At 44.0% G+C, this 26,403-nt stretch overlaps 1 protein-coding gene across 2 annotated transcripts; it reads left to right on the forward strand.

Annotated features, from left to right (window-relative positions):
• The first annotated feature begins 2,701 nt into the window (after positions 1-2,701).
• LOC115464822 (zinc finger protein 34-like) lies at positions 2,702-26,157 on the forward strand. Of its 2 annotated transcripts, XM_030195183.1 has the most exons (4): positions 2,809-2,931; positions 9,186-9,312; positions 19,237-19,356; positions 24,209-26,157. In XM_030195183.1, exons 1-4 carry the CDS (start codon positions 2,908-2,910, stop codon positions 25,726-25,728), a joined length of 1,791 nt encoding a protein of 596 aa, XP_030051043.1. In that variant the 5' UTR covers positions 2,809-2,907; the 3' UTR covers positions 25,729-26,157. The 2 variants fall into 2 exon arrangements, with proteins under 2 accessions (XP_030051050.1, XP_030051043.1); XM_030195190.1 differs by lacking the exon at positions 9,186-9,312 and having other exon boundaries at positions 2,702-2,931.
• Positions 26,158-26,403: the final 246 nt, after the last annotated feature.

The raw sequence follows: 26,403 nt of genomic DNA on the forward strand, positions 1-26,403 counted from the left end.
CTTTTAGGGGTGGCTGCTCCAGTCACATACACATATGGATACTGCTGGTCATCCCTGAGAACTGATGCCTCTTCTGTTCTGGATACTGGCTGGCCTTCCTGGTATTTTCCTTGGGATGGTTACCACCCTCCCAGCATTGGTTTCCCTATCCAGGTGTAGGGACTTCTCTTCTAGAGAGTTCTAGCCATTTTCCCACAGAGCGTTAGGCTTTCCCGTCTCCTAAATACATAATAAACAGGGGTCGATATTCAGCCACACATAACTGAGGAGTACAGCTGAATATTGGCTCAAACTGCACAATCAAAACCTGGTCGTTGCTAGGGTGGTCCGTGGACAGAGTCTGGGAGGAGCTGGCACTTATGCAGGCACAAACCGTATTCAGTTCTGGTCCCCGCACAGCTAAGTGGCCAGATAGGACAGCCTTTTGTGTGTCGCATAGCTATCAGGTGTTGGCACTGAATAGTGACAAGCACCCTCAACTTCCAGGATGCCCTGACGCCCCCCCCCCCCCCCCCAGAATTACCTGGAGGTTATCCCTGGTGTCTAATGGGATGGAGCTCAAGCCATCCCCTTTCCAACCATTAGCTCTGGGTTTCAAAATGACGGCGCTGACCCTTAGTGATAGTCACATGGTACTAGGTGTCAGCCTTCCATATAAGAGCTTGCCATGGAGGGAGTGGTTGGGAAATGGGGGGGATCAGATAGATTGGGGAATTACAAAGGAGGGGGGCTACTAACACATCCACTTATGTGGGTCCTGGCTGATAATCAGTTTTAAATGGGGAGCTGGATGGAAGAGAGGTACAGAAATGAGTGGAAAGATAGGCTTAAACTCAAAGTGGGGGGGGGGGGGGGGAGGCCCGAGGCCCCCTCATGGTTTTTTGTCCCTTGGGGGAACAGATGCTGGATAGGGGGGTGTAATAGAGTGAACAGAAACACTCCCTCTTACCCATCCCTGCTGTGACTGGAGTAAATAAAATATTTTCTGGAATGGCTGTGGGATTGATATGCCAGGGGGTGGAGCCATGAGGTAAAGTGGGTGGAGCCAAGGCAGAGTGGGGCGGGGCTGGAGCATGTACTAAAATCTAATCTACTTTTCAAAAACTTCCAGATTTGAGTTTGACTCTGAGCCCAAGCATACTTATCTGAAGAGCAGATATCCATCAACAACTTTGGCTGGCTTCTAAGATGGGTGTGAAAGTCTTAGCATGACATATGCTCAAAGTTGTACTGCATGAACAAAATTAATTTGAAGTTCAAACAGCAGGGAAACAGATATCAGCAATGCCTTTCTCTCTCTAGCATCCCCATCTGTCCAAACTAACAGGCCAGAGATGGTTTTTCTCCATTATGTGGGTAGGTATGGTGGTTATAGGCACAAAAATTAAAAAACCTGAAGGACATAGGTAAAATTTTTTGTAATTTATTCATTGACCTTTATACCCCACACCTCCAAAAATACTCCGTGCAGAGTACAATATAACTAAAACATCACAATAAAGCAAAAATTAAAATGACAACACGTGCCCTACTTGAATGTTGGTGCTGGGACTTTTGAGTGCTCTTTTTTATTTATTTATTTATTTTTATAGGTTCCTGTGGTCCAGGCTTTGCACTGCAGGTTTAAATATGAGCTGGGCAGTCAGACTCCTGACCTGCTTTGTGTTTCTGTTTCTGCTTTTTGTTTGTTTTTCCTTACATGGTAGGAGTGGCCTAGTGGTTAGTGTGGTGGACTTTGGCCAGGCACAGGCAGCTCCTTGTGACTCTGGGCAAGTCACTTAACCCTACTACTACTACTTAACATTTCTAAAGCGCTACTAGGGTTACGCAGCGCTGTACAATTTAACCCTCCATTGCCCCAGGTACAAATAAGTACCTGTATACAATATGTAAGCCGCATTGAACCTGCTATGAGTGAGAAAGCGCGGGGTACAAATGTAACAAAAAAAATAATTTGTATTGATTTCATGAGTTTTGAAAAGTTGGCTTTTATACCTCCACCTACCCTCTGGTTCCTGCTATCAATTCCCTCTAGATAACAGCATGATATAAGAGAAACTGTGAATAAACTGGAAAGGTAAAGACACTTATTTTCTGGGAAGACTGCTGATTTTTGACAGCACAAAAACAGAAGATACAGATCCATCTCCTACTCTCTCATCTCTCCCACTGGCAGCTGCACTACTGGAGGTGGAGACCAGATTCACTCAGGCTCAGCTGATTGGCTGATTCAGTCAGATCTGCTGATTGGCTGCGGGCAACCAGGAAGTAGAAGGCAGGGCAGTCTGACGGCAAGCTTGCTCTGAGCCAATTCCAAGGAGGTCACCTGACTTAAGCAAATATCTTTTGCTGCCTTGTGCATACGGGTTTTCTTATTAGAGTGAACCAGTGAGAAATAGCTATTGTACATTTTGTACATCGGTAGTAGAACTGGATGACCAAGTAGACTACGGCCGTACCAAATGTTTGCCCCACGCAGCATCAGCAATCGGGGAGGATGAGAGGGCAGGATTTGTTTGGCTGATCCAAGAAGATGTTCCATTCATGCATTCTATAACTGGCCCCAATTATCTTACAAATACAATATTTATGCAATATCTGGAAAATTCTTCCGTACTGTAGCTCAGTGTAAAGCTCCACCTCCTTACGTCATCAGTCTGCACCCCAGCACGGGGTAGCTTAGCATTTAAGGAGTCTTTCATTCTTTAATTTGTAGGTTAACAACTGCACTTTAAAACGGAAAGCTTCCAGCCCAAACCTCTTGTTCTGTACATGTGGCAGGCAGCTGGGAGGCACACAAATTCTCCATGTACTGCAAGAGACCATCCCTGATCTCTTCCCCAGCAGCCAAAGAAAGTGCCCCCAATTCATTTTTAATCTTGCAAAGCAGCAAATGCAGAGAGGAAAATGCCTGCAGGAGCTTCTGCTCAGGTAGGAGATTGTTCCCAGCTTCTTGCTGTTTCTATACAAACAGCTGCAGCTTTCTGACCCGGGACTCTGCAGCTTCAGCCCTGCCTTTAATACCCTGAGCAGAATTAGTGCTGAGAAAAAAACACTTTGGGTTATTTGCTAAGTATAAGAATCTGATGTGTACTGATTGAGAGAAACCTCAGAGAGTGTTATGATCTCAAGGTAGCAAAACAGTATGATAAGGCAGTTTACTAGAAGCATGTTGGGGAGCATATAGAGAAGTAAAAAGGAGGTGAGAATGTCATTGAAGAGGTTGTACTTGTACCAAGTTTAGTTCTGGCTGCTGTATCTCAGAAAGTATCAGGGCCAGCCCTTCCACTAGGTAGACTAGGGGGCCAGCTAGCTTGGCAATATTTGAGGGGTGGCACGGAAGTAGAGTGGTATATCATGTTCTTCCATTTCCCTTTCCTCTGCCACCACAGCTAGTGTTGCCTACCTTTTCCTGGACCCTAAAAAGGTAGTGGGCACCGGTGTCGGTGCAAGACCTTTTTGTAGATGCCCACACTAATTTCCTGTTGGGGAGAGGGGGGGCCACAGCAGCGCTTGAGCAAAAACCTATACTGAAAGATCCTGCAGAGTTGCTGAATATTTTTGGAGAGCCTGGGAGGAGGTGTGGCAGCAGGAGAAAAGCAAGGGTGGGGGTAGATGCTGGGCTGGGGTAGGGAGATTCTGGACACAGAAAGGGATATGGAAGGGGAGATGAGATGCTGGATTGGAGGGGAAAAGAGAGGGAGAGGCGATAATGGACAGGTGGAGAGATTTGGAGAGGAGGGGGAGATATTGATCTGGGTGGGGCGTGGAGGGGAAAGGGAGATGCTAGCCCACTAGGAGTGAGGGGAATATGGCTTTGAGCCATCCCTGGGATGGAGGGCATAGCTGAAGATTTGCCTAGGGTGTTGGACACCCTTTGATCAGGCCTGGAAAGGATGGAGACTAAAGGTGGTAGAAGGGCAACCAGAATAAAGTGTAGTCTGCATTAAAATCCCAATAGATGAGAATGAAAAACATAAATCTGATTACCGTAAAAGAGAGGAAAGACAGGGGATATGATAAACATGTTTTAATACTGGACAATTAGTAATGTTCAGAAATCAAACGCTTAATTGAAAAAAAGAAAGTTGCTGAACAAGGGGTCATGATATGAATTTCCAGGAGGTTGATTCAGGAAGGATATCACAAACGTTTTCTCAGAAAAGTGGAGTGGAGGCCTGGTTTGCCCTCTTGGAGCAAAAGCAGGATCAGGATTGAAACAAAGGCATGGAATTGACACACAGGATTCCTATAGACCAGGGATTCTAAAAGATTTTCTGCCATGGACTTCTTTGAAAGTTTAGTGAAACCTATAGATCTCGTCTCATAAAAGCATAAAATAAAATATAGATATAGAAGTAGATTGTTTATGTTTATTCAAATTTGCTATACCGCCCTTTCTGAGCAAACAGGTCAGGGCGGTTTACAAAGAAAGCTAAAACAAACAAACAAAATCCAAAGAAAACAGAATTCCATGATGATAGAAAAGAGAACATGCAAACCAAGATCATTCAGGACTTACAAATAAATAAATAACAGATCTGAAGAAAAATGTCACTGCTGAGATAGTCCAAAAACAACCGAAAAATAAGATTTGAGTAGAGATTTAAGGGCCCTGTTTACTAAGCTATGCCAGAGGCACGTTAGCGTTTTTAGCGCACTAACCACAATATTCCGATGGGTGCTTACACAGTCAGGCATATTTTCAAAGCACTTTGGGAGGCTAAGTTCCATAGGTTTCTATGGAACTTTGGGAGGCTAAGTGCTTTGAAAATGAGCCCGAGTGTGTGCTAATTTTGTGCACGCACTAAAAACACTAGCGCACTTTAGTAAACAGGGCCCTAAATTTCTTAAAAGACGGTTCAGAACGTATAAAGGAAATTATGCTCAAATACAGTTATCAAAATATTTTAAAAAATAAATATGTGCTGACCGTTATCAGTTGAATGCTTTCGAAGATAAAGGTACTTCACACAAGTGCGCTCTGGTTTTGCTTTTTTGGGGTATAATAATTTTAGTTAGTGAGATTTGTTGAAGTTAGCATTCGTGGATTCTAGAGGCAATAAACTACTTTGTTGCCTACATTCATTATTGAATGAAAAGTTAAATAAAGTTGTAATAAGTACATAAGTATTGCCCCACTGGGACAGACCAAAGGTCCATCAAGCCCGGCAGGTCACAAATACCTGGCAAGATCCCCCCCAAAAAGTTCAATACATTTTATGCTACTTATCCCAGAAATAAGCAGTGGATTTTCCCCAAGTCATTTTAATAATGGTCTATGGACTTTTCCTTTAGGAAGCCGGTCAAACCTTTTTTTAAACCCTGCTAAGCTAACCGCCTTTATCACATTCTCTGGCAACGAATTCCAGAGTTTAATTACACATTGAATGAAGAAAGCTTTTCTCCGATTCATTTTAAATTTACTACTTTGTAGCTTCATCACATGCCCCCTAGTCCTAGTATTTTTGGAAAGAGTAAACAAATGATTCACGTCTACCCATTCCACTCCACTCATTATTTTATAGACCTCTGTCATATCTCGCCTTAGCCGTCTTTTCTCGAAGCTGAAGAGCCCTAGCCGCTTCAGCCTTTTCTCATAGGGAAGTCATCCCATTCCCTTTATCATTTTCATCACCCTTCGCTGTACCTTTTCTAATTCCACTATATCTTTTTTGAGATGCGGTGACCAGAATTGAACAAAATATTCGAGGTGCATTGCATTATGGACCGATACAAAGGCATTATAGCATCCTCGCTTTTGTTTTCCATTCCTTTCCTAATAATACCTAACATTCTATTTGTTTTCCCTTCCAAGTTCAGGGACTCCCTGAAATCAAACCCCTCCTATATACAGTGGGACGGTAATAGAGCACTGGGGTAGCCTGTGACAACCTTATCCAGCACCCTGCTTACTTGTGGGAGCAATGCCTCTTTTTCCTTCACTGGGTCTGGGAGAGTGTGAGCCACTCAGTAAGAAACAACACGACCCAGATTGGTCCAGTCTGGATATGTTAAGGATGCTGCTGTCATGGAAAAATACCTCAGATGTGCCAAAGGGCACCACCTAAATCTTAAAGAAGCTTTGCAGTAGAGCAGGTTAGGAAGTGCTGGGCAGGGTGCCTGTGTCTTTGTGTTATTGCAAGCTAGTGTATCATGTCTGGATATTACCCTCCCCTGGATGAGATGTTAATATATAATGTTAGGATTTTTACAGCCCATTTTCTATAGGGCATCTAGGTCAGAACGGAAATGTCTAGGACAGGATGTTCACAGTTCCCTGAGTATTTTAGGGTTAAATGGTCAGTGTTCTCAATGGAGAAGGGTAGATAGTGGGGTTCCTCAGGGGTCATTGCTGGGACCTCTGCTTTTTAACATATTTATAAATGATCTAGACATGGGAATAACTAGTGAGGTAATTAAATTTGCTGACGACACAGTTATTCAAAGTTGTTAAATCGCGAGAGGATTGTGAAAAATTACAAGAGGACCTTGGGAGACTGGGCGTCTAAATGGCAGATGACGTTTAATGTGAGCAAGTGCAAAGTAATGCATGTGGGAAAGAGGAACCTGAACTATAGCTACGTAATGCAAGGTTCCACGTTAGGAGTCACAGACCAAGAAAGGCGCCGTTGTTGATACGTTGAAATCCTCTGCTCAGTGTGCTGCGGAGGCTAAGAAAGCAAATAGAATGTTAGGTATTATTAGGAAAGGAATGGAAGACAAAAGTGAGGACGTTATAATGCCTTTGCATTGGTCCATGGCGCGACCGCACCTCGAATATTGTGTTAAATTCTGGTCATCGCATCTCAAAAAAAGATATAGTGGAATTAGAAAAGGTACAGAGAAGGACAACGAAAATGATAAAGGGAATGGGACGACTTCCCTATGAGGAAAGGCTGAAGCGGCTAGGGCTCTTCAGCTTGGAGAAAAGACGGCTGAGGGGAGATATGATAGAGGTCTATAAAATAATGAGTGGAGTGGAACGGGTAGGCATGAATCGTTTGTTTACTCTTTCGAAAAATACTAGGACTAGGGGACATGCAATGAAGCTACAAATTAGTAAATTTGATACGAATTGGAAAAATATTTCTTCACTCAACGTGTAATTAAACTCTGGAATTCGGTGCCAGAGAATGTGGTAAAGGCGGTTAGCGGGGTTTAAAAAGGGTCTGGCTGGCTTCCTAAAGGAAAAGTCCATAGACCATTATTAAAATGGACTTGTGGAAAATCCACTGCTTATTTCTAGGATAAGCAGCATAAAATGTATTGAGCTTTTTTGGGTTCTTGCCAGGTATTTGGCAAGATTGGCTACTGTTGGAAACAGGATACTGGGCTTGATGGACCTTTGGCCTGTCCCAGTGTGGCAATACTTAAGTACTTATGTAAATGTGGAGTCTTTGGAAAAACATGTATGAGGACACAGAAATACATGTGTATTTGCTGACATGCCCAGCAGCAACAGGCATTTTATGATTATAATACAATAGGACAAGGTACATACATTCCGCCAACTCCCATTATTTAGGTTCAAAGAAGATTAGAATTTTAAAGAGAGAGACACAAGAATTATAAATATGTTTTCTGGAATATATAGTTCTTCAAGCTTTTTTGAAAAGAGGATTATGTAGACATTGTCCTAAGTGTGATAGGCAAAGAACAGCAAAATTGGATGGCCTGATAGGGAAAAGATAATTGCAAAAACCTTTTATATTTCATCCCAACAGATGATGGAAATTAAAGAAAGTGATGGTCTCCAGCTCTTGAAAAAGTCGGAGGTAAAGGAAAAGAAAATAGCTTTATTAAATAATCTGGGCACAAGCAATCAAATAGTTTGTAAATCCAACTGGCTAACTTAAAAGAAATTCTAGTATTCATAGGAAGCCAATGTTCTAACTTGATCGAGCATGGGGTGGCATGATCAAATGTTTTCTTTCCAAACACCATCTTTGCTGCAATATTTTGTAGAACCTGTAGTCGAATCGATTGGGCCGATAACAATGAAAAAATATTTCTTAGTTGATGTAGTTTGAAACATGCCGTCTTAACCATGGCATTAACCTAAGGTGATAATGATAAAGCGGTATCCAAAAGAAGCACAATGAAAAAAAGAGCAGCATCGCACAAGGCTTTTTGCTATTTGTTTTGTTAAAGGCAAAATTCAGAGTGGTCTTATTTGGTGTTATATATGGGAGATTTGGGCAGTCTGAGGGAACAAGGGTTGAATGAGGCACAGTGTAAATTTATCTTAGTGGCTGCTATGTTGATTAAGAAATGTAGTCTGATGTCATGGGCGGATAAAACTCATCAGATAACGACATGGGTGAGCCTCGTGAAAGAGATGGCGAGCTGGGTGCTGGAGACTCTTAAATACAACACCTCTTTGGGATCGAGGCAGTATAAAATGTTCTGGGAAAAATTTGCAGGAGAAAATGTGTTGTCAAATAACTCACTGCAGGAGTTGCGATGCGAATGTTGGTGAGTAGTAGGATAGTACATGATGGTCTCTACCAATTAGTCACTGCAAGAGTCAATAAGATATTATGGTCAGAAGTACAGAATGGTCATGAGGGGAGGGTAAGGGGGGAAGGGGAACACCACTGTTTATTGTTCATATGGGGGGAAAATGAGTCAAGGGTGATCTACTTGTTTGGCAGTGTTCGTGCTAGTCGTGTTTTGTAATCAACGCTGTGTTTTCACTTGTTTATATAGAGGGATTGTGAACCCAGACCAATTTTGCTAGTTACTGTATTCTCCATATGACTCAATAAAGATATAAAAAAAAAAAAAAAGAATAAATCAAATCATTTGCTTCTTTTGGTTGTTTGCTTTTGTCATCGTTTAGTCTTCCACCAAGGTCTTCTTTTTTTTTTCTTGTCTCAATATGTTCTGAGGGCAGTTCCTAAGGACGGTGCTAGGGCTGGGATTGCAACAACCTGCACAGTTTTGGACAGATAAAGGTCCTGCAGAAGAAACAGCTGCAAGTGTTGCTGGGGGGGGGGGGGGGGGTTGGTAAGCAATTTTCTGAGTGAAATTGCGTACAGGTAAGAAGGCCCTATGGACTTTGCAACCATATGGACAGTGCAAAGTGGCCTCATTGAGCTTCATTTACTAACAGGAGGCGAGTGAAAAGTCCATCAAACTGCCAGTTTTTTTTAGGCCAGTTGTACCCATTTCTTTTTCAGATCCCAGTAACTTTTGAGGACATCTCCATCTATTTCTCACAGAAGGAGTGGGAGGAGTTAGAAGAGTGGCAGAAGGAGCTTTACAGTGATGTGATGAAGGAGAGTTATGACACCCTGATCTCACTGGGTAAGAGAAAATATTACGTTTTTATTAGCAGACCTGGACCATCAGGAAAAACACAGTGTGAGGATTTCCCCATGTGAACTGGTGAGAAAGTGAAAGTGCTGCTGTGATCACTTAACTTTCTGCCAACTAGGGGCAGGAGCGGGTGGGGTTCACTCCTGCCCTCATCGCTCCCACTGGACCACCAAGGATCTGAGGTAGGCCTGGAGGCGGAGGTGTAGCTAGGTGGGATGTAAGTGGAACAGCTTCTTCACCAAACAGATTTTGAATGAAATGGTGCTTATGTAGATCAGCCCTTCAGCCTTTCACCCGTGCCTATATTACAAAAGGTCTGCTCCCCCTGCAATCAAAATCTGGTGTCACGAACACAGGGGAGGTGAGCCCTTGGGCCACAGCCAGACTCCGACTGCGGCAGATAAGTCCCCCAGGCTGGCACAGGGCAAGGTGATTCAAGGCAGGATCCAGACGAGGCAAGGAAAAGCATGGCAACGGGGCTCAAACTAGACCCAGACAGGGCAAGGCAAAAGAAAGAAACAAGGCTAGAACTGGCTCCAGACAAGGCAGGGCAAGAACTGGATCCAGATGGGACCCAACAGGACTAGACAAGACAAGAGACAAGACAGACAATGCTGGGACTGGAGGCAGGACTGGAACTTGGCAGGAACTTGGAGACAATGCAGTACTGGAGCTGGGCAGGAACTCAAAAGACACACAAGGCAAGGCTTGAAGACCTGAAGCAAGGCCCAAAAGGACCTGTTGCAAAGGCACTGGAGGAGAGACTGGAGCCTCTTTAAATACCCCCTCAGACTGCAAAAGGTACTCCTCAGGCGTCCCAGAAGCCAAGCACACTTCTCCTCTAAGAGCAGATCTTGGGCACACGAGTGCGCCCTAGGAGGCTGACAGCAGGGAGCACCCCAAAGTCTGTCAATGACTGCAGAACATCGGAGATGGCTGCCCCAGACACACACCAGGCCTGACCGCTTGCCATAGGCCCCGAATGCCACGGGACCTGAGAGGAGATACAAGGTGCAGAGCCGTGACAATACCCCTTCCTCAAAGTCCTCCTCTCCTCTATTCACTTCAGGGTGTCACAGGAAACACAGGAGCAGGACTAAAAGACTTCCATGAAGAATCCTTGAAACCGCAGGCCAGTCCTAGACTAGGTCCCTATGGTCTATTTCTTTGGGCACAGTACAGGAAACACAAGGTTGAATACATCTGTTCACAGGGACCCTAGACATGCAATCAGCCATGACTGAACGTGAGCAAGCTATCCAAAGAAGCCTCCCTCCCAGCCAGAGGTCTGCAGCATCCTTGTTCTCCCAATGAGAGCACTCTCTTCTGCTTGCTGGATCTGGTCCATGCGAATGGCTAGGTCTTGGGCAGAATTAGACAAGGCTGAAGTGAACTGGCAGGATTTTGGAACAGAACTGTATCAACACAAGACCAAGGCAGGAACATCAGTGCCAGGTGACTCATTGGGCTATGGCCTTCAAAATCTGTCATGAACACAGGGGAGGTAAGCCCTTGGGCCGCAGCCAGACTCTGGGCTGGCACAGGGAAAGATCCAAGGCAAGGTGATTCAAGACAGGACCTGAAGCAAGACTGGAACCAGAGCAGGAACTTGAGGCAAGGCCGACAAGACGAGGCAGGACAGACAAGACAGGAACCGGATCCAGATGAGGCAAGGAAAAGCAAGGCAATGGGGCTAGAACTGGACCCAGACAGTACAAGGCAAGACAAGGAAACATGGCTAGAACTGGATCCAGACAAGGCAGGGCAAGAACTGGATCTGGACGGGACCGAACAGGACCAGATAAGACAAAAGACAAGACAGATAACTCTGGGACAAGAGGCAGAACTGGAGCTTGGCAAGAGCTCAGAGATAAGGCAGGACAGGAGCTTGGCAGGAACTCTGAAACAAGGCAGGACTGGAGCTTGACAGGGACTCTGAGAGAAGACAGGAACTGGAATACGGCAGGAACTCGAAGACACACAAGGCAAGGCTTAAAGACCTTGAAACAAGGCTCAAAAGGGCCCGAAGGCACTGGAGGAGAGATTGGAGCCTCTTTAAAAGGTGTATTCCCTAAAGGAGATATAAGGTGCATCGGGGGGGGGGGGGGCAGTGGGGGGAGAGGCACGGAGGAGCTGTGACACCTGGATACGCTTCTGCATGGGGGGGTGTTGGACGTTGTAGGGGAGGGGGCCATTGGAGAGGCTAAAGCACCATATTTTAAAGTATTTTTTATTAGCTCTCCTGCCCCCTCCCCCACCTTTTCTCTACCCATAGCTAAAGCAGTCTCCTAGTCTAGTAGGCAGGGTTTGTTGCAAAGCGGAGGTGTAGTAGGGTGTTTTTAATACACTAGTCTGGCCCGGGAGGAAGTGAGCCAGGAGGAGGGGTGGAGCCTAAACCAGGAAGTATATAAGACAAGGCCAGACTGAGGTTAAGCAGGCCCAGAGAGAAGAAGGAATCGAAGCCCCAGTGTACGCCACCACCATCTGTGGTTAAGAATTGTGACCTGGCTGAGGTAAGCCTCTTTTGCTTCTTGTTTGAGACTGACAAGCCTTGCTCTGAGGTCTGGATGGAGCCAGACCCTAGTACTTGGAGAAGAACCGAGAAGGACTTGCAGGCTGTGTTTGGGGTGGGAGCGCCCTACCATCCACAGATGGTGTTCAGGCCTTGCCAGCCTGAGGCCTGCTTAAGACTTCTTATTGAACTACAGAAGCGGTCTATCTTTTGTTCCTGGTCCTGTGACGTAACAGGCCTCAGGATTCAATTAAATAAATACTTGTTTTCTATTTATATCCTTTTGTCCAGCTGTGTTATTTCACAGGCCCACCCTAATCCCTCACGCGGGGTATGACACATAGATACAGTGGTGGAAATAAGTATTTGATCCCTTGCTGATTTTGTAAGTTTGCCCACTGACAAAGACATGAGCAGCCCATAATTGAAGGGTAGGTTATTGGTAACAGTGAGAGATAGCACATCACAAATTAAATCCGGAAAATCACATTGTGGAAAGTATATGAATTTATTTGCATTCTGCAGAGGGAAATAAGTATTTAATCCCTCTGGCAAACAAGACCTAATACTTGGTGGCAAAACCCTTGTTGGCAAGCACAGCGGTCAGACGTCTTCTGTAGTTGATGATGAGGTTTGCACACATGTCAGGAGGAATTTTGGTCCACTCCTCTTTGCAGATCATCTCTAAATCATTAAGAGTTCTGGGCTGTCGCTTGGCAACTCGCAGCTTCAGCTCCCTCCATAAGTTTTCAGTGGGATTAAGGTCTGGTGACTGGCTAGGCCACTCCATGACCCTAATGTGCTTCTTCCTGAGCCACTCCTTTGTTGCCTTGGCTGTATGTTTTGGGTCATTGTCGTGCTGGAAGACCCAGCCACGACCCATTTTTAAGGCCCTGGCGGAGGGAAGGAGGTTGTCACTCAGAATTGTACGGTACATGGCCCCATCCATTCTCCCATTGATGCGGTGAAGTAGTCCTGTGCCCTTAGCAGAGAAACACCCCCAAAACATAACATTTCCACCTCCATGCTTGACAGTGGGGACGGTGTTCTTTGGGTCATAGGCAGCATTTCTCTTCCTCCAAACACGGCGAGTTGAGTTCATGCCAAAGAGCTCAATTTTTGTCTCATCTGACCACAGCACCTTCTCCCAATCACTCTCGGCATCATCCAGGTGTTCACTGGCAAACTTCAGACGGGCCGTCACATGTGCCTTCCGGAGCAGGGGGACCTTGCGGGCACTGCAGGATTGCAATCCGTTATGTCGTAATGTGTTACCAATGGTTTTCGTGGTGACAGTGGTCCCAGCTGCCTTGAGATCATTGACAAGTTCCCCCCTTGTAGTTGTAGGCTGATTTCTAACCTTCCTCATGATCAAGGATACCCCACGAGGTGAGATTTTGCGTGGAGCCCCAGATCTTTGTCGATTGACAGTCATTTTGTACTTCTTCCATTTTCTTACTATGGCACCAACAGTTGTCTCCTTCTCGCCCAGCGTCTTACTGATGGTTTTGTAGCCCATTCCAGCCTTGTGCAGGTGTATGATCTTGTCCCTGACATCCTTAGACAGCTCCTTGCTCTTGGCCATTTTGTAGAGGTTAGAGTCTGACTGATTCACTGAGTCTGTGGACAGGTGTCTTTCATACAGGTGACCATTGCCGACAGCTGTCTGTCATGCAGGTAACGAGTTGATTTGGAGCATCTACCTGGTCTGTAGGGGCCAGATCTCTTACTGGTTGGTGGGGGATCAAATACTTATTTCCCTCTGCAGAATGCAAATAAATTCATATACTTTCCACAATGTGATTTTCCGGATTTAATTTGTGATGTGCTATCTCTCACTGTTACCAATAACCTACCCTTCAATTATGGGCTGCTCATGTCTTTGTCAGTGGGCAAACTTACAAAATCAGCAAGGGATCAAATACTTATTTCCACCACTGTACAAAAAGCTACTACAGTTGAAGTATAGCTAAGTACATTGTTCCCCCCAAAGCTGCTGCTGTCATTACAGCTTTTGCCTCCGTCCAGGCTGAATGCTTACTCCAAGCTGAAGGACTGGTTTCATGTGCTAAATGTATGCACATTGAGTCCCTCATGAAAGAAGTACAAGAACTAAGAGAGGAGGTGGCAAGACTAAAAAGCATCTGTGACAACCAGAAATCCATCCCAGAAATGCATTTTGAGGCATTGGGGATCTCCAGCAGAGAGAAAGGAGATATGCAGAAAGTGGACAGCTGAACATAGATCACCAGATCCTGCAAAATCAACTCCCCAACTCCATCTTCTGTTGAACTGAAGAACTGGTTTGCAGTCCTGAAGGTAGAAGAGATGAAAAAAATCTCAAGAACAGGAGGAAACAAAGCTAAAATCAAAAAATCCTAAAGCTGCTGGATCAGTTGCCAATAAGAAGCAAAAAGCAGTGGTGGTTGGTGATTCTCTTCTGAGGAGTACAGAGGCTGCCAACCAGACATAATATCCAGGGAGGTGTGCTGTCTGCCTGGTGCCAAAGCAGAAAGTTTGCCAAGATTAATGTAGCCTACTGACCATTATCCTATGCTATTCATCCATGTCGGCACAACTGATACTGCTAGGTATCCTACTGAACATATCAAATGTGACTTCATGGCTCGGGGGGGAATCCAAGAAGAGGAAACTGTATTCTGCAAAAGATGCTAAGCAGTCCAGAAAAAGCAGAACACGTATCTTATAATACAAGAAAACTTTATTCTGATCAATTTTAGAGATAGCAATGCCTGACATGGTGACGTTTTGCCTTCTTTTAGGCTGTGTCAGGGGCTGATACTGCACAATAAAAACATATACAATCAATATAAATCATAAAAATGTAAAAATTGAAATATCTAACCTAAAATAATTAAAGGCAACCAGAAAACAGAGCAATCGGTTAATATAAAATCATATTTGACATTAAACTAAAAGGATATACAAACTTCTCAGGCCATGGTATTACCACATATAAACTATACATTGCTAGGTTTGAAGAGAAAATTTTAAGGGAACATGAGTTAAAGGAAAATTTGTTAATTTGGAAGAGGTACATTGATGACATATTTTTCTTTTGTAAAGGAACTGAATTTGATTTGCTAAGGTTCCATGAATGGATTAATCAGTATGACTCAAATTCGAGATTTCAGATCAGTTACAATAGGAAATAGATTCCTTTTCTAGATATCCAGATTATTAATGTGGATGGAAGGATTGAAACGAGTATCTATAGACAGCCTACAGATGTAAATAAGGTACTGCATTACACTAGTTGTCACGGTACAGCACTGAAAGATAACCTACCATATAGCTAGTTCTTATGTCTGAATCCTGTTCAGAAGGAATGGATCCTCAGAAGCTTAGCGGAGATTGGGTGGCAGAGCTGGTGGTGGGAGGTGGGGCTAGTGCTAGGCAGACTTCTACGGTCTGTGCCCGGAAAATGGCTCTTCTTCCACCCCCGTCCCGCTCTCTGTTGGGGTTCCTCAAGGATCTGTCCTTGGACCGCTTCTTTTCTCGATATACACCTCTTCCCTGGGCTCGCTGATATCATCACATGGTTTCCAGTACCATCTCTATGCCGATGACACCCAGCTCTACCTCTCCACTCCCGACATCACAGTCGAAACCCAGGCCAAAGTTTCGGCCTGCCTCTCAGACATCGCCGCCTGGATGTCCAACCGGCATCTGAAACTGAACATGGCAAAGACTGAGCTCCTTGTCTTTCCACCCAAACCCTCCTCTCCTCTTCCCCCGCTCTCCGTCTCTGTTGACAACGCCCTCATCCTCCCCGTCTCTTCAGCCCGCAATCTCGGAGTCATTTTCGACTCCTCCCTCTCCTTCTCTGCCCATATCCAGCAGATAGCTAAGACCTGTCGCTTCTTCCTCTATAATATTAGCAAAATTCGCCCATTCCTCTCTGAACAGACCACCCGAACCCTCGTCCACTCTCGTCTTGACTATTGCAACCTTCTCCTCGCTGGTCTCCCGCTTAGCCACCTATCCCCCCTTCAATTTGTCAAATTCCGCCGCACGTCTTATCTACCGCGTGAACCGATACTCTCATATCACCCCTCTCCTCAAGTCGCTTCACTGGCTCCCGATCCGCTACCGTATACAGTTCAAGCTTCTCTTATTGACCTTCAAATGCACTCAATCTGCAGCCCCCCATTTCCCCTCTACCCTATCTCCCTATGTTCCCACCCGTAACCTCCGCTCTCAGGGCAAATCACTCCTATCTGTACCCTTCTCCACCACCGCTGACTCCAGACTCCGCCCGTTCTGCCTCGCATCACCTTATGCCTGGAACAGACTTCCCGAGCCCATACGCCATGCGCCCTCCCTGCCCATTTTCAAGTCCTTACTCAAAGCCCATCTCTTCTCCCTTGCTTTTGGCGCCTAACCACCTTCCCCATTCATGATACCTACACTGACTACATAGTTTGTTACCCTTAGATTGTAAGCTCTCTTGAGCAGGGACTGTCCTTCCCCTTGTTAAACTTGTACAGCGCTGCGTAACCCTAGTAGCACTATAGAAATGCTAAGTAGTAGTAGTAGTAGTAAAGTCAGGTATACACATAAAGTAGCACATATGAGTTTATCTTGTTGGGCAGACTGGATGGACCGTACAGGTCTTTCTCTGCCGTCATCTACTATGTTTGAAATGCCTCTGTTCTTTGGAGACAGAATTTTTTGAAGCAACGAGGAGATATGCATAATAGATTTTTAGAGCAGGGTTACCCTGAGAAAACTATTAAAGAACATTTTCAAAGAACGGTTCAACAAGATTGGAAAGAATTATTGAGACATAAGGAAAGAAAGAAAGGAGAGAGTGGTTTGTACTTTAGATTTCAACATGTCTAAGGATATGTTGTTCAGAACAGGGCCAGTCTTAGCAATTGCGGGGCCCTGTGCAGAGCAGTTTTGTGGAGCCCCCTGGCTCCATGCCTAGCCCCTTCCCTTGATGACAAGAAGGGGTTTTTTTTTTGTTATGTTCTGGAATTTTCTGGTCTTTTCTGCTTATTTCTGTTTGTGTTTCTGTGAGTTTTCACTGATAGTTGCAAGACAGGAATTTCTGGCTGACCACGAACTGACAAAAACCATTGCCATGACATCCCAACCAACTGTCTTGTTACAAACAAACTGACAAGACCCCCGTTGTCATGACATCCCAACTGTTTGTTACTGAGCAAAGGTGTGGCAAGGACACTTAGGGCCCTATCACAGGTCTCCTATGTACTTGCAGGATTGCTGATTGGGTGATATATGAGGTGGTCTTTTGTGATGGGAAGGGTATATAAGTGACTGCTCATCTAAAGTGAGACTCTGAAATAGTCCAGCTGGCAAGAGAAATTTCATATCCTTGCCCGCAGCCTATTTCCCGAGAGGGGTGTGTCCCTCTCCCCCATTGTAAGAACTAATTGCAGCAAAGAATCTTTCATTCATTCTCTCTGCCTTTCTTTCTCTCAGCTCTGTGACCTTTGTATGACAGTGAGGAATAAACTTTCCTTCTTCCTTTTTCTCTGTGGTCAGAGAATAGAAAAGCCAAAAGCACGCAGCCAGTACAAATTGCTGACCCTGACGTTTCTGGAGCGCTGTTCGCGCTTTCTCCCATCTGCTGGTCAGAGGGAAGATTACACTTTATTGTTCTTTAATTTTATTGTTGTCTATTTTTATGATGTCCTTTGTTTTAGCTGTTGAACAAGTTTGAATTTTGGTACATCCTAACTATCACAAGGTATGGATAGTTGGCGGTTATCTCAGGGGATGTCCTGAAGGAGAAGGGATCCCAGACCCTTTTGTCCCCCATTTTGTCACAAAGATTCATGAGTATATAATTGCTATTCTCTTGGGGAAGATTTTCTTATCTTATTTGAGTTCTTTTTCAAACCTTAGTTCACATTCTTTGAATTATATACAAAAAATAAATGGCACAAGGCTACTAAAAAGAATTCCTCCTTCTCGTGGCCACATGAGGCTTCTTGTTTGCTTTCATTGCTCCAAAGCACTGTAACTAGGGATATATTTTCATTTTAGTTGTAGGCAGTTGCAACTGTGTCAGTTGGTAAAGAATCGTTATTGTTTCAGCATTTATAAGTAAGAATAACAGAGGACCTTTTTTTTTTTATATATAGCATTTGCTATATGCAGAGGGACAGTACTTTGCCGCATGTTTTTCGCAACATTCCTTTGTAAATAGCTTTGAGGCATATTTTCAAAGCACTTAGCCTTCCAAAGTTCCTTAGAAACCTATGGAACTTTGGAAGGCTAAGTGCTTTGAAAATATGCTTTTTTTTGTCTCCAATTAAATGATAGAAACTTCACTTCTGTTTGAGAGCACTAAACTTTTCTTTGAAATGAACTGGTTTTTCCCGTACTATCTTTTGCTATTTCCTTCTCTGTCTGAGCCTTTGCTAAACCTGCATTCCAGCAGTACTGATAAGGATTAAATTACCTTTTGTCTCTAGCCGGAAGCCATTCACTGAACACAAGTGAGCTGACCTGACACTGCTTTTGCATCATAAAAGTTTTAACACAATTCTAATTTAAGTTCACACGCTATAAATAGTTGTACCAATAAACAATTTATACTCATCTACAACTGTTACAAATTATTACAAAATCTTTATTATACCAAAATTTCTTAACACAATTACATCACCCATGTTATCTAAAAAATCCCCAATCACATTCAACATCATTCACTCCAATCATCTTAAGATGATAAGTGTGTGTGGATGATTGGAGTGAATGATGTTGAATGTGATTGGGGATTTTTTAGATAACATGGGTGATGTAATTGTGTTAACAAATTTTGGTATAATAAAGATTTTGTAATAATTTGTAACAGTTGTAGATGAGTATAAAAGTTTTTAAAATACATCTCTCTCAAAATTTTTTTTTAATTCTTAGAAGCATAAAGAAGCTTTTATCATGTTGCAGGCACTTTTGTGATACAGCCTTTGTATGATATTTATTACCGTCTTCTTTCAGGAGTAAATGCCCTTTGGGACCCTAGTAGATAATGCGTCCCTTTTACTAACTTTTATATGTATTAGTATATGTGTAGAAAAATATATCTATAATAAGGATAACTGGCCCCTTATTATCCAGATAAAATCTGGCTATTTGGCACTTTAAATGGCCTGATTTTATCCACATAATTATTATTTTTTTTTATATCTAGGTTGGTGAGTTACGTGTTCGCCACCTGCTGGCAAAATGGGTAATTTGCTTTCAGTATTGGACCAAATGTGTAAAGAGGGTGTATTCAGATTTATCTGAGGTATTCTGACCTATGCCTCATTAATATTTTATTCAGAGACATTGTTAAATATCTTTATTATTTTTTAAACTTGAGTGATGATGAAAGCCTAATGTATTGTTCTTACCCCTAGGAGTAGGATCTCCAGCTGTCACTCCTGATATTATATCCCTCATTGAACGAGGGGAAGAGCCATACATCAGGGATGAACCAGGATCGGAAGAAAATGACACTGGGAAAAGCAGCTGCTCAGGTGAGTCCAGTAATAAGAGGGACTGGTGTAAAATTGCTGAGTTGAAAAATGGAATGAGCAGTTGTGAACTGCAGAGACCCCTTCACAAGTTCCTCTAGAGAGCTCTTTAAGCACTCATAGGCAGAGACATAGAAACATGATGGCAGATAAGGGCCAGATAGCCCAACCAGTCTGCCCCAGGGGCGTATCTGAGGTTCGGCGGTAGGGGGGGCAGGGGCTAGAGTGAGGGGACACATTATAGCCCCCCCGGCCACCGCCCCCCCTACCGCCGTTAACCGTCACCCGCCTACCGCCGTCAACCCTTTCATAGTAACATAGTAGATGACGGCAGAAAAAGACCTGCACGGTCCCCGCCTACCGCCGTCACCTACCCCCGAGGTCCGCTTCCTCCTGCCGGTTTTTTTAAATATTACTTCAGCTGGCGGGGGACCCCAACCCCTGCCAGCCCAGCCGAGGTCTTCTTTAACTTCTTCATCCTCATGCTGTGAAAGCTGCATCCTTCCAGTTGGACGGAGTCTGACATCGCAGCACGTTGTACGTGCAGGATGTCAACGTGCTGCGATGTCAGACTCCGTCCAACTGGAAGGATGCAGCTTTCACATCACGAGGATAAAGAAGTTAAAGAAGACCTCGGCTGGGCTGGCGGGGGTTGGGGTCCCCCACCAGCTGAAGTAATATTTTAAAAAAACAGCAGGAGGAAGCGGACCTCGGGGGTAGGTGACAGCGGTAGGCGGGGAAAGGGTTGACGGCGGTAGGCGGGGGAGGGTTAACGGCGGTAGAGGGGTCCAGGGCGAAATCTGCGGGGGCCCAGGCCCTGTGGCCCCACGCAGATACGCCCCTGGTCTGCCCATCTTCAGTAACCACTAACTCTTCCTTTTCCTAAGAGATCCCACCTGCCTGTCTTAAATTCTGACCTAGTCCTCGTCTCCATGACCTCCACCAGGAGGCCATTCCACGTATCCACCACCCTTTCCGTGAAAGAGTATTTTCTTAGATTCCTCCTAAGCTTATCTCCTCTTAACTTCATTGTATGCCCCCTCATTCCACCTTCATTTGAAAAAGGCTCTCCTCCTGTACATCCTTCACAAGCTCCTCTGGAGATCCCTCTCATCACTCACAGAGTTTTTGTTACAGACACCTGATGCTTAGGATGAACCTTTTTCCAACTCAAGAAACCCAAAGTTCTCAGACTGGCTGAGGCCATATGGGAGGTAGGTCACTTAGGCCCTTTCATATTTTGGATGTCTGAACACTGGCATTTAGACATCCATATTGCATGGATATCCAAATCCCAATTTTATAAATCTGGGATACTGATGTCTAAAACTATAGTATATCCTTGTTGCCCGGTCTGGGCATATTTTGGGCGGGACTAGGGAAGTGCCAAAATATGGAAGTCCAACTCTGAATTCAGAAGGGGTTCCTGACTGAGCTATGTCCAAAAAAATGGACCTTGGTATTTAGACCTGGTACCCGACATGTCCAGGTTATAGAGAGGCTTATTTTCAAAGCACTTAGCCTCCCAAAGTTCCATAGAAACATATGGAACTTAGCCTCCCAAAGTGCTTTGAAAATATGCCTCAGAGTGTGCTCCAACTGAGCAGCTGTGAAGTGGAAGGATTAAGGGAAGTCATCTCTTAATCCCCCAGTGGTTGCTGCCCCCTCCCCCCCTGAGTGTGAAACTGGAATCCTCCTTCCCGATATCCCAACACCTCCAAAACTCTGATAAGGAAAAAGTCGGTAAAAATAACATATCTGGCAGCTAAACCGCCAAACTCTGAAAAAGATTACCCCTCAGTAAAGATGTAGTGACCAGCCCATAAAATTTGTAACCATTCTCACTTTGCTGAAAAACCACATGGGAGCAGAAACAATGCAATATGATAGTACCCATAATAATAGTTATAAAAAAATAAAATAAAAAAATCATGGTGTACTAGTATGATATCAGGAACAGAAAATCTCAGAACATCATTGCCTTCATGAATATGAGACGAGCTTTACCCTCGTTCCCCTTCTCAACCAGAATCATAAACCATAAATTACAAAGGAGCCATTTTACTAAGCCCCTTAGGCACCTACGTACGCCCAACGCGTGTTAGTTTAGAGTTACTGCCCGGCTACTGCATGGCCCTTGAGATAATTTCATTTTTGACGCGCATCCGCTACGCATGCCGGAAAATAATTTTTAAATTTCTGGCGTACAGCAAAATCCGGGCGGTAATCGTCATTCTATGCGCGGACGATTACCGCATGAGACCTTACCGCTAGGCCGATGGCTGGCAGTAAGGTCTCAGACTCAAAATGGAGGCGTGGCAATTTTCATTTTGCCGCATGTCCATTTTCAGCAACAATTTTAAAAAGGCATTTTTTATAGGTGCGCTGAAAAATGATTCTGCACGCGCCCAAAACACGCATCTACCGCAGGCCATTTTTCAGCGCTCCTTAGTAAAAGGGCCTCATAACCCTTTGCTAAAAGGCAAAGGGATTATAGCAATAACATGGCAACGTAAAAGACTGGCACATACCATATCGCAAGGCAGAAACAAAAAGTTATATACAGCTGAACGAGTTTTGAAGTCCCTTCTAGCCTGTGTCGATAATCTGTCCATAAGAAACAACTTACAATCCATAATAGACTAAGGCTAACCATCACATCTAGCATATCATCCACTAGCAATAGAAAAAAAAATATATATAGTATGACAAAAAAGAGTCATAAAGGCATATAACGCCAGAGTTGCTAGAAAGCTCCTAAAAACCAACAAAAGGTATCGGAATACAAACAGAGTCTCAATCCACTAGGCACACATCCTCTGCAGCAAAGAAGGAAGATATGCAGTGTAAATGCAGTATAGTAACATAGTAGATGACGGCAGAGAAAGACCTGCACGGTCCATCCAGTCTGCCCAACAAGATAACTCATATGTGCTACTTTTTGTGTGTACCTGACCTTGATTAGTATCTGCCATTTTCACGGCATAGACCGTAGAAGTCTGCCCCGCCCCCCACCACTGGCTCTGCCACCCAATCTCCGCTAAGCTTCTAAGGATCCATTCCTTCTGAACAGGATTCCTTTATGTTTATCCCACGCATTTTTGAATTCCGTTACCGTTTTCATCTCCACCACCTCCCACGGGAGGGCATCCCAAGCATCCACCACTCTCTCTGTGAAAAAAATACTTCCTGACATTTTTCTTGAGTCTGCCCCCCTTCAATCTCATTTCATGTCCTCTGGTTCTACCGCCTTCCCATCTCCGGAAAAGGTTCGTTTGCGGATTAATACCTTTCAAATATTTGAATGTCTGTATCATATCACCCCTGTTTCTCCTTTCCTCCAGGGTATACATGTTCAGGTCAGTATGTAACAGGTCATGTTCTGGGGTCTTGCAGCAATATCGAGAACTCTCAAACTAGAAACCTCTCAAAAAAGGTTGATGCTCCTCACAGCACTACGCATATGTTATTCCATAATCAGTGTTCAGAAATCCCCGGCTCACAGAAACCAACAGCCACTTCTGGTAAAAGTTTGCTGCCGTAAATGACAGCTGTGGCCTCCCACAGCAATCTCGTGAGGCTGCTGCAGAAAGTCCCGGCTGCCATTTTCAAACTGCAGCCAGTGGGGACAGGAGCAACCCGGGCTGCTCTTGCCCCAAAGAGGTCACTAGACCACCAGGGCTTTTAAAAAGTAGGCCTGGGGAGGGCCTACGGGGGACGGTGAGGAGGGCAGCAGCCCAAGGGGAAGATTGGGTTTTCTATCCACGGGGGGAGGTGGCGGCTTGAAGTGGGAGAGGCTTGGAAGTCTCTTATTTATTCTAGGAAGGGAAGGGGATTTAGCTAGATGGATGGGGGAGGATCTAGGTAATATTCCTCGAGATTACCCAATTATTCGATTATGCAGTTTCTCAAATTTGGTATAGCTGAATAGCTTTAGGAGTTAGAGGTGAAAATGTTGACTCCCAGCTCCATACTATCTTTTGGAACGTGGGGGGATAGAAATGCTTGGGTGAGCAGCTTTTGAAATTGTTATAAGATGGTGATATATATTATTGTTGTTGATTTTGGTATTCATTATCTTTGTTCTAAGAGTTGGTTAAGTTTGTGATTTCCAGTTCATATGTTTACTATTTGATCACCAATAAAAATTGTTTTAAATAAATTCATACTCCCCGATCCAGCCTCAGCAGTGCGCAGATACTGTTGCATACATCTGTACCTGCTCTGTAAAAAAACTGAAATACAGACTAACACATGCGTCCAGCTTTTCATACATGGTCACACAGATGTGGAATGCACTACCATGTATCTTAAAAACAGTCTACGAACTAACGAACTTTCGTAAATCTCTGAAGACATATCTCTTCAACAAAGCATACCACAATGTCTAATAACTGTAACCACAACACCTTACCACTCGACCTCCACTTTGAATGATTTCTTTCTATGCCTGTATGCTTAAACTTATCATGTCAACCTAATCTCTATGTAACAACTATTGTAACTTCTACTCTGGAATGGCGAATGCCATAACGGAGCATTGTAAGCCACATTGAGCCTGCAAATAGGTGGGAAAATGTGGGATACAAATGCAGCAAATAAAATAATAAAATGTACGCATGTATTCATGCATTTAATACAATATGCAAGTATATTGCAAATCCACCCAAACTCCGCCCATGGGAACATCTAATAAGGGCCATGTAAAAATAGGTACACTCTTTCTATGCGCCTGCTTTTCATGTGAAATTTGATAAGAGCCCTTTACCATCTGTAAAACATGCTTCATTCACAGAAAGCATTCCCCTACATATGTCATGTCTAACATAGGTCTGTCTTGTCTTATGTTACCCAGAACCTGAAGTGCCCAAGTGTGGAAGTTTAGAGAGACATCACAGGGAACTTGGTGAGAATCTGGAAGGGAACAGGATGTTATCAGAAAGAGATGGAGAGAAGATGTCGTTATGCCCTGACATGGGAAGGAATGACAAGAATCAACACATCTCGGAAAAGAAGCTAAGAATCCATACAGGGGATGCATGTGGGATGTTCCCTGAGGATCCCATAACTGTGAGATCACATCAGAAATCTGATACAGCACTCCCCCAAGAAAGACCAGCTACATGTATGGATTACGCAAACTCTTTCAGCCAGAGGGGAGAGTTACAGGAACAAAGAACCCAAAGAGCAGTGATGTGCTTTTCATGTTCCGAATGTGGGGATGTTTTTACTCGCAAGGGAGCTTTAGTACAACACCAGATAATTCACACCCGAGAGAGAATGATTTCTTGCACTAGATGTCATAAAATCTTTCTTCAGAAGGACAGACGCATAATGTACCAGACAATCCCTGCTGGCAAGAGAGCAGTTTTATGTTCCGAGTGTGATAAAAGTTTCCGGAAAACTCAATTGCAGCCTGTTGAACATAAGAAACGTTTCTTTAGCAAGGAATCTTTAGTAACAGAACAAAGAATGCACCAAACAATGCAGACAGAAAACAGGACATTGTCGTGTTCTGAATGTGGGAAAAGCTTTCTTCGAAAGAAAGACCTAACAATACACCAAAAAACATGCAAAGAAGGAACACAACTTACATGTAGTGAATGTGATAAGAGTTTCAGTTTTCTGTCATACCTGAAAAGGCCCAAAATGAGCCACCTGGTAGAAAGACCATTTTCATGTGCCAGGTGTGGTAAGTTCTTCTCTCAGAACGAAGATATAACAAAATACCGTCCAGTTTCCATTAGTAGTTATTTGGACACTGAAGGCCAAGTTAGTGTACCAACTGCTATTACAGATGAGCAAGTTTTGACTGCAAGAAATATATCACCGTTGTACGCTGGTGGGCTAGACAACGGCCATTGTGATGCTCTGTTTCCAACTGTTTCTACAAACGAGAGTAAAATGAACGGCGATTACGTGCAGAGATTGACAGAACAAGTGAAAAAGAGAAAATCTGAAGAAACTTTAGAACAAAGAGAAATACGGATGCAGGGGCAAAGAGAGAGAGCCGCAAGAAAAAGATTTCATGAAACTGTAGCCCAAAAACAGGATCGGCTGCAGAAGGTTAGAGAGCAAGCGAGAAAGAAACGATCACAGGAAACTAGCCAGCAAAGATGCATACGACTACAGAAGAACAAACAGAGAATTGCGCAGAAAAGAGCGCAAGAAACGAGTGAGCAGAGACAAATACGATTACAACAACAGAAAGAGAGAATCGCAAAGAAAAGATTCGTGGAAACGGTGGAGCAGAGGCAGATCCGACTAGAGAAACAGAGACAGAGATATGAAAAAAAGAGGGAAATGCAGCTGCAGAAGGGAAGAGATCAAAGAAAAGCAGAGGGGTACGAATGCAAGACAATAGAGAGAGAATAGAAAACAGTACGAGAAACTGTTCTGGAAAAGAAAACAATTGACAAAGAAATACATGCACAGTAGTGAAATGATCGGACAGTAGTGAAATGATCGCGGTTTTCATATTTTGTGCTTAATATTGAATTTTAAAGCTGAGAGACTTTTATATAACTATAAAAGAAAAGCTGCCAGCATGATGAGAATTCAGGGACCAAAGATTTGATGAGTAACACCACTGCCTTTTTGGGTCATTTGATATTTCATTCTGCTTCCTTAGGCTCTTTGCTTTTTGTCTCATACTAAATTTTTCCTTAGGAGTTGTAACCCTGGGGAGATATACAATTTAAAAAGAGTTTGGCCTTTTACCTATTTCCTGTGCAAATATCAGTACCTGCCCACACTGCATTTTGCATCAGATTCAAGCTTCACTGTAGCAAAAAGTACATGTAATTTCAGCAATAAGTGTAATTCACCCCCATGAAATGTAAGTGAATATTAAATGTGAGCCTGTGTCATGATGAATTCTTGAGTGAGGAGGAGGGGGATTTACAGGCAACAGTCCACCGAGAAGTGGGGGAGGGGCTTAGTGCCAGCAACCTCCCCCCCACCTTCAGTCCTCTACCTGCCACAGCAGTGATCAAGAGAGAAGGGCGGCTTCCTGTGGCAGGCAGAAGGCTGGCTCGGGCTCCTGTGCCA

Source organism: Microcaecilia unicolor, chromosome 1, assembly GCF_901765095.1.
Source record: "Microcaecilia unicolor chromosome 1, aMicUni1.1, whole genome shotgun sequence".
Taxonomy (NCBI): Eukaryota; Metazoa; Chordata; class Amphibia; order Gymnophiona; family Siphonopidae; genus Microcaecilia; species Microcaecilia unicolor.

Excerpts from the sequence above, each read along its gene's own strand:
- LOC115464822 (XM_030195183.1), top strand. The coding sequence starts at position 2,908 with ATGCCTGCAGGAGCTTCTGCTCAG. Across the intron at positions 9,313-19,236 it reads TGACACCCTGATCTCACTGG|GAGTAGGATCTCCAGCTGTC; the intron begins GTAAGAGAAAAT and ends TCTTACCCCTAG. Across the intron at positions 19,357-24,208 it reads TGGGAAAAGCAGCTGCTCAG|AACCTGAAGTGCCCAAGTGT; the intron begins GTGAGTCCAGTA and ends TATGTTACCCAG.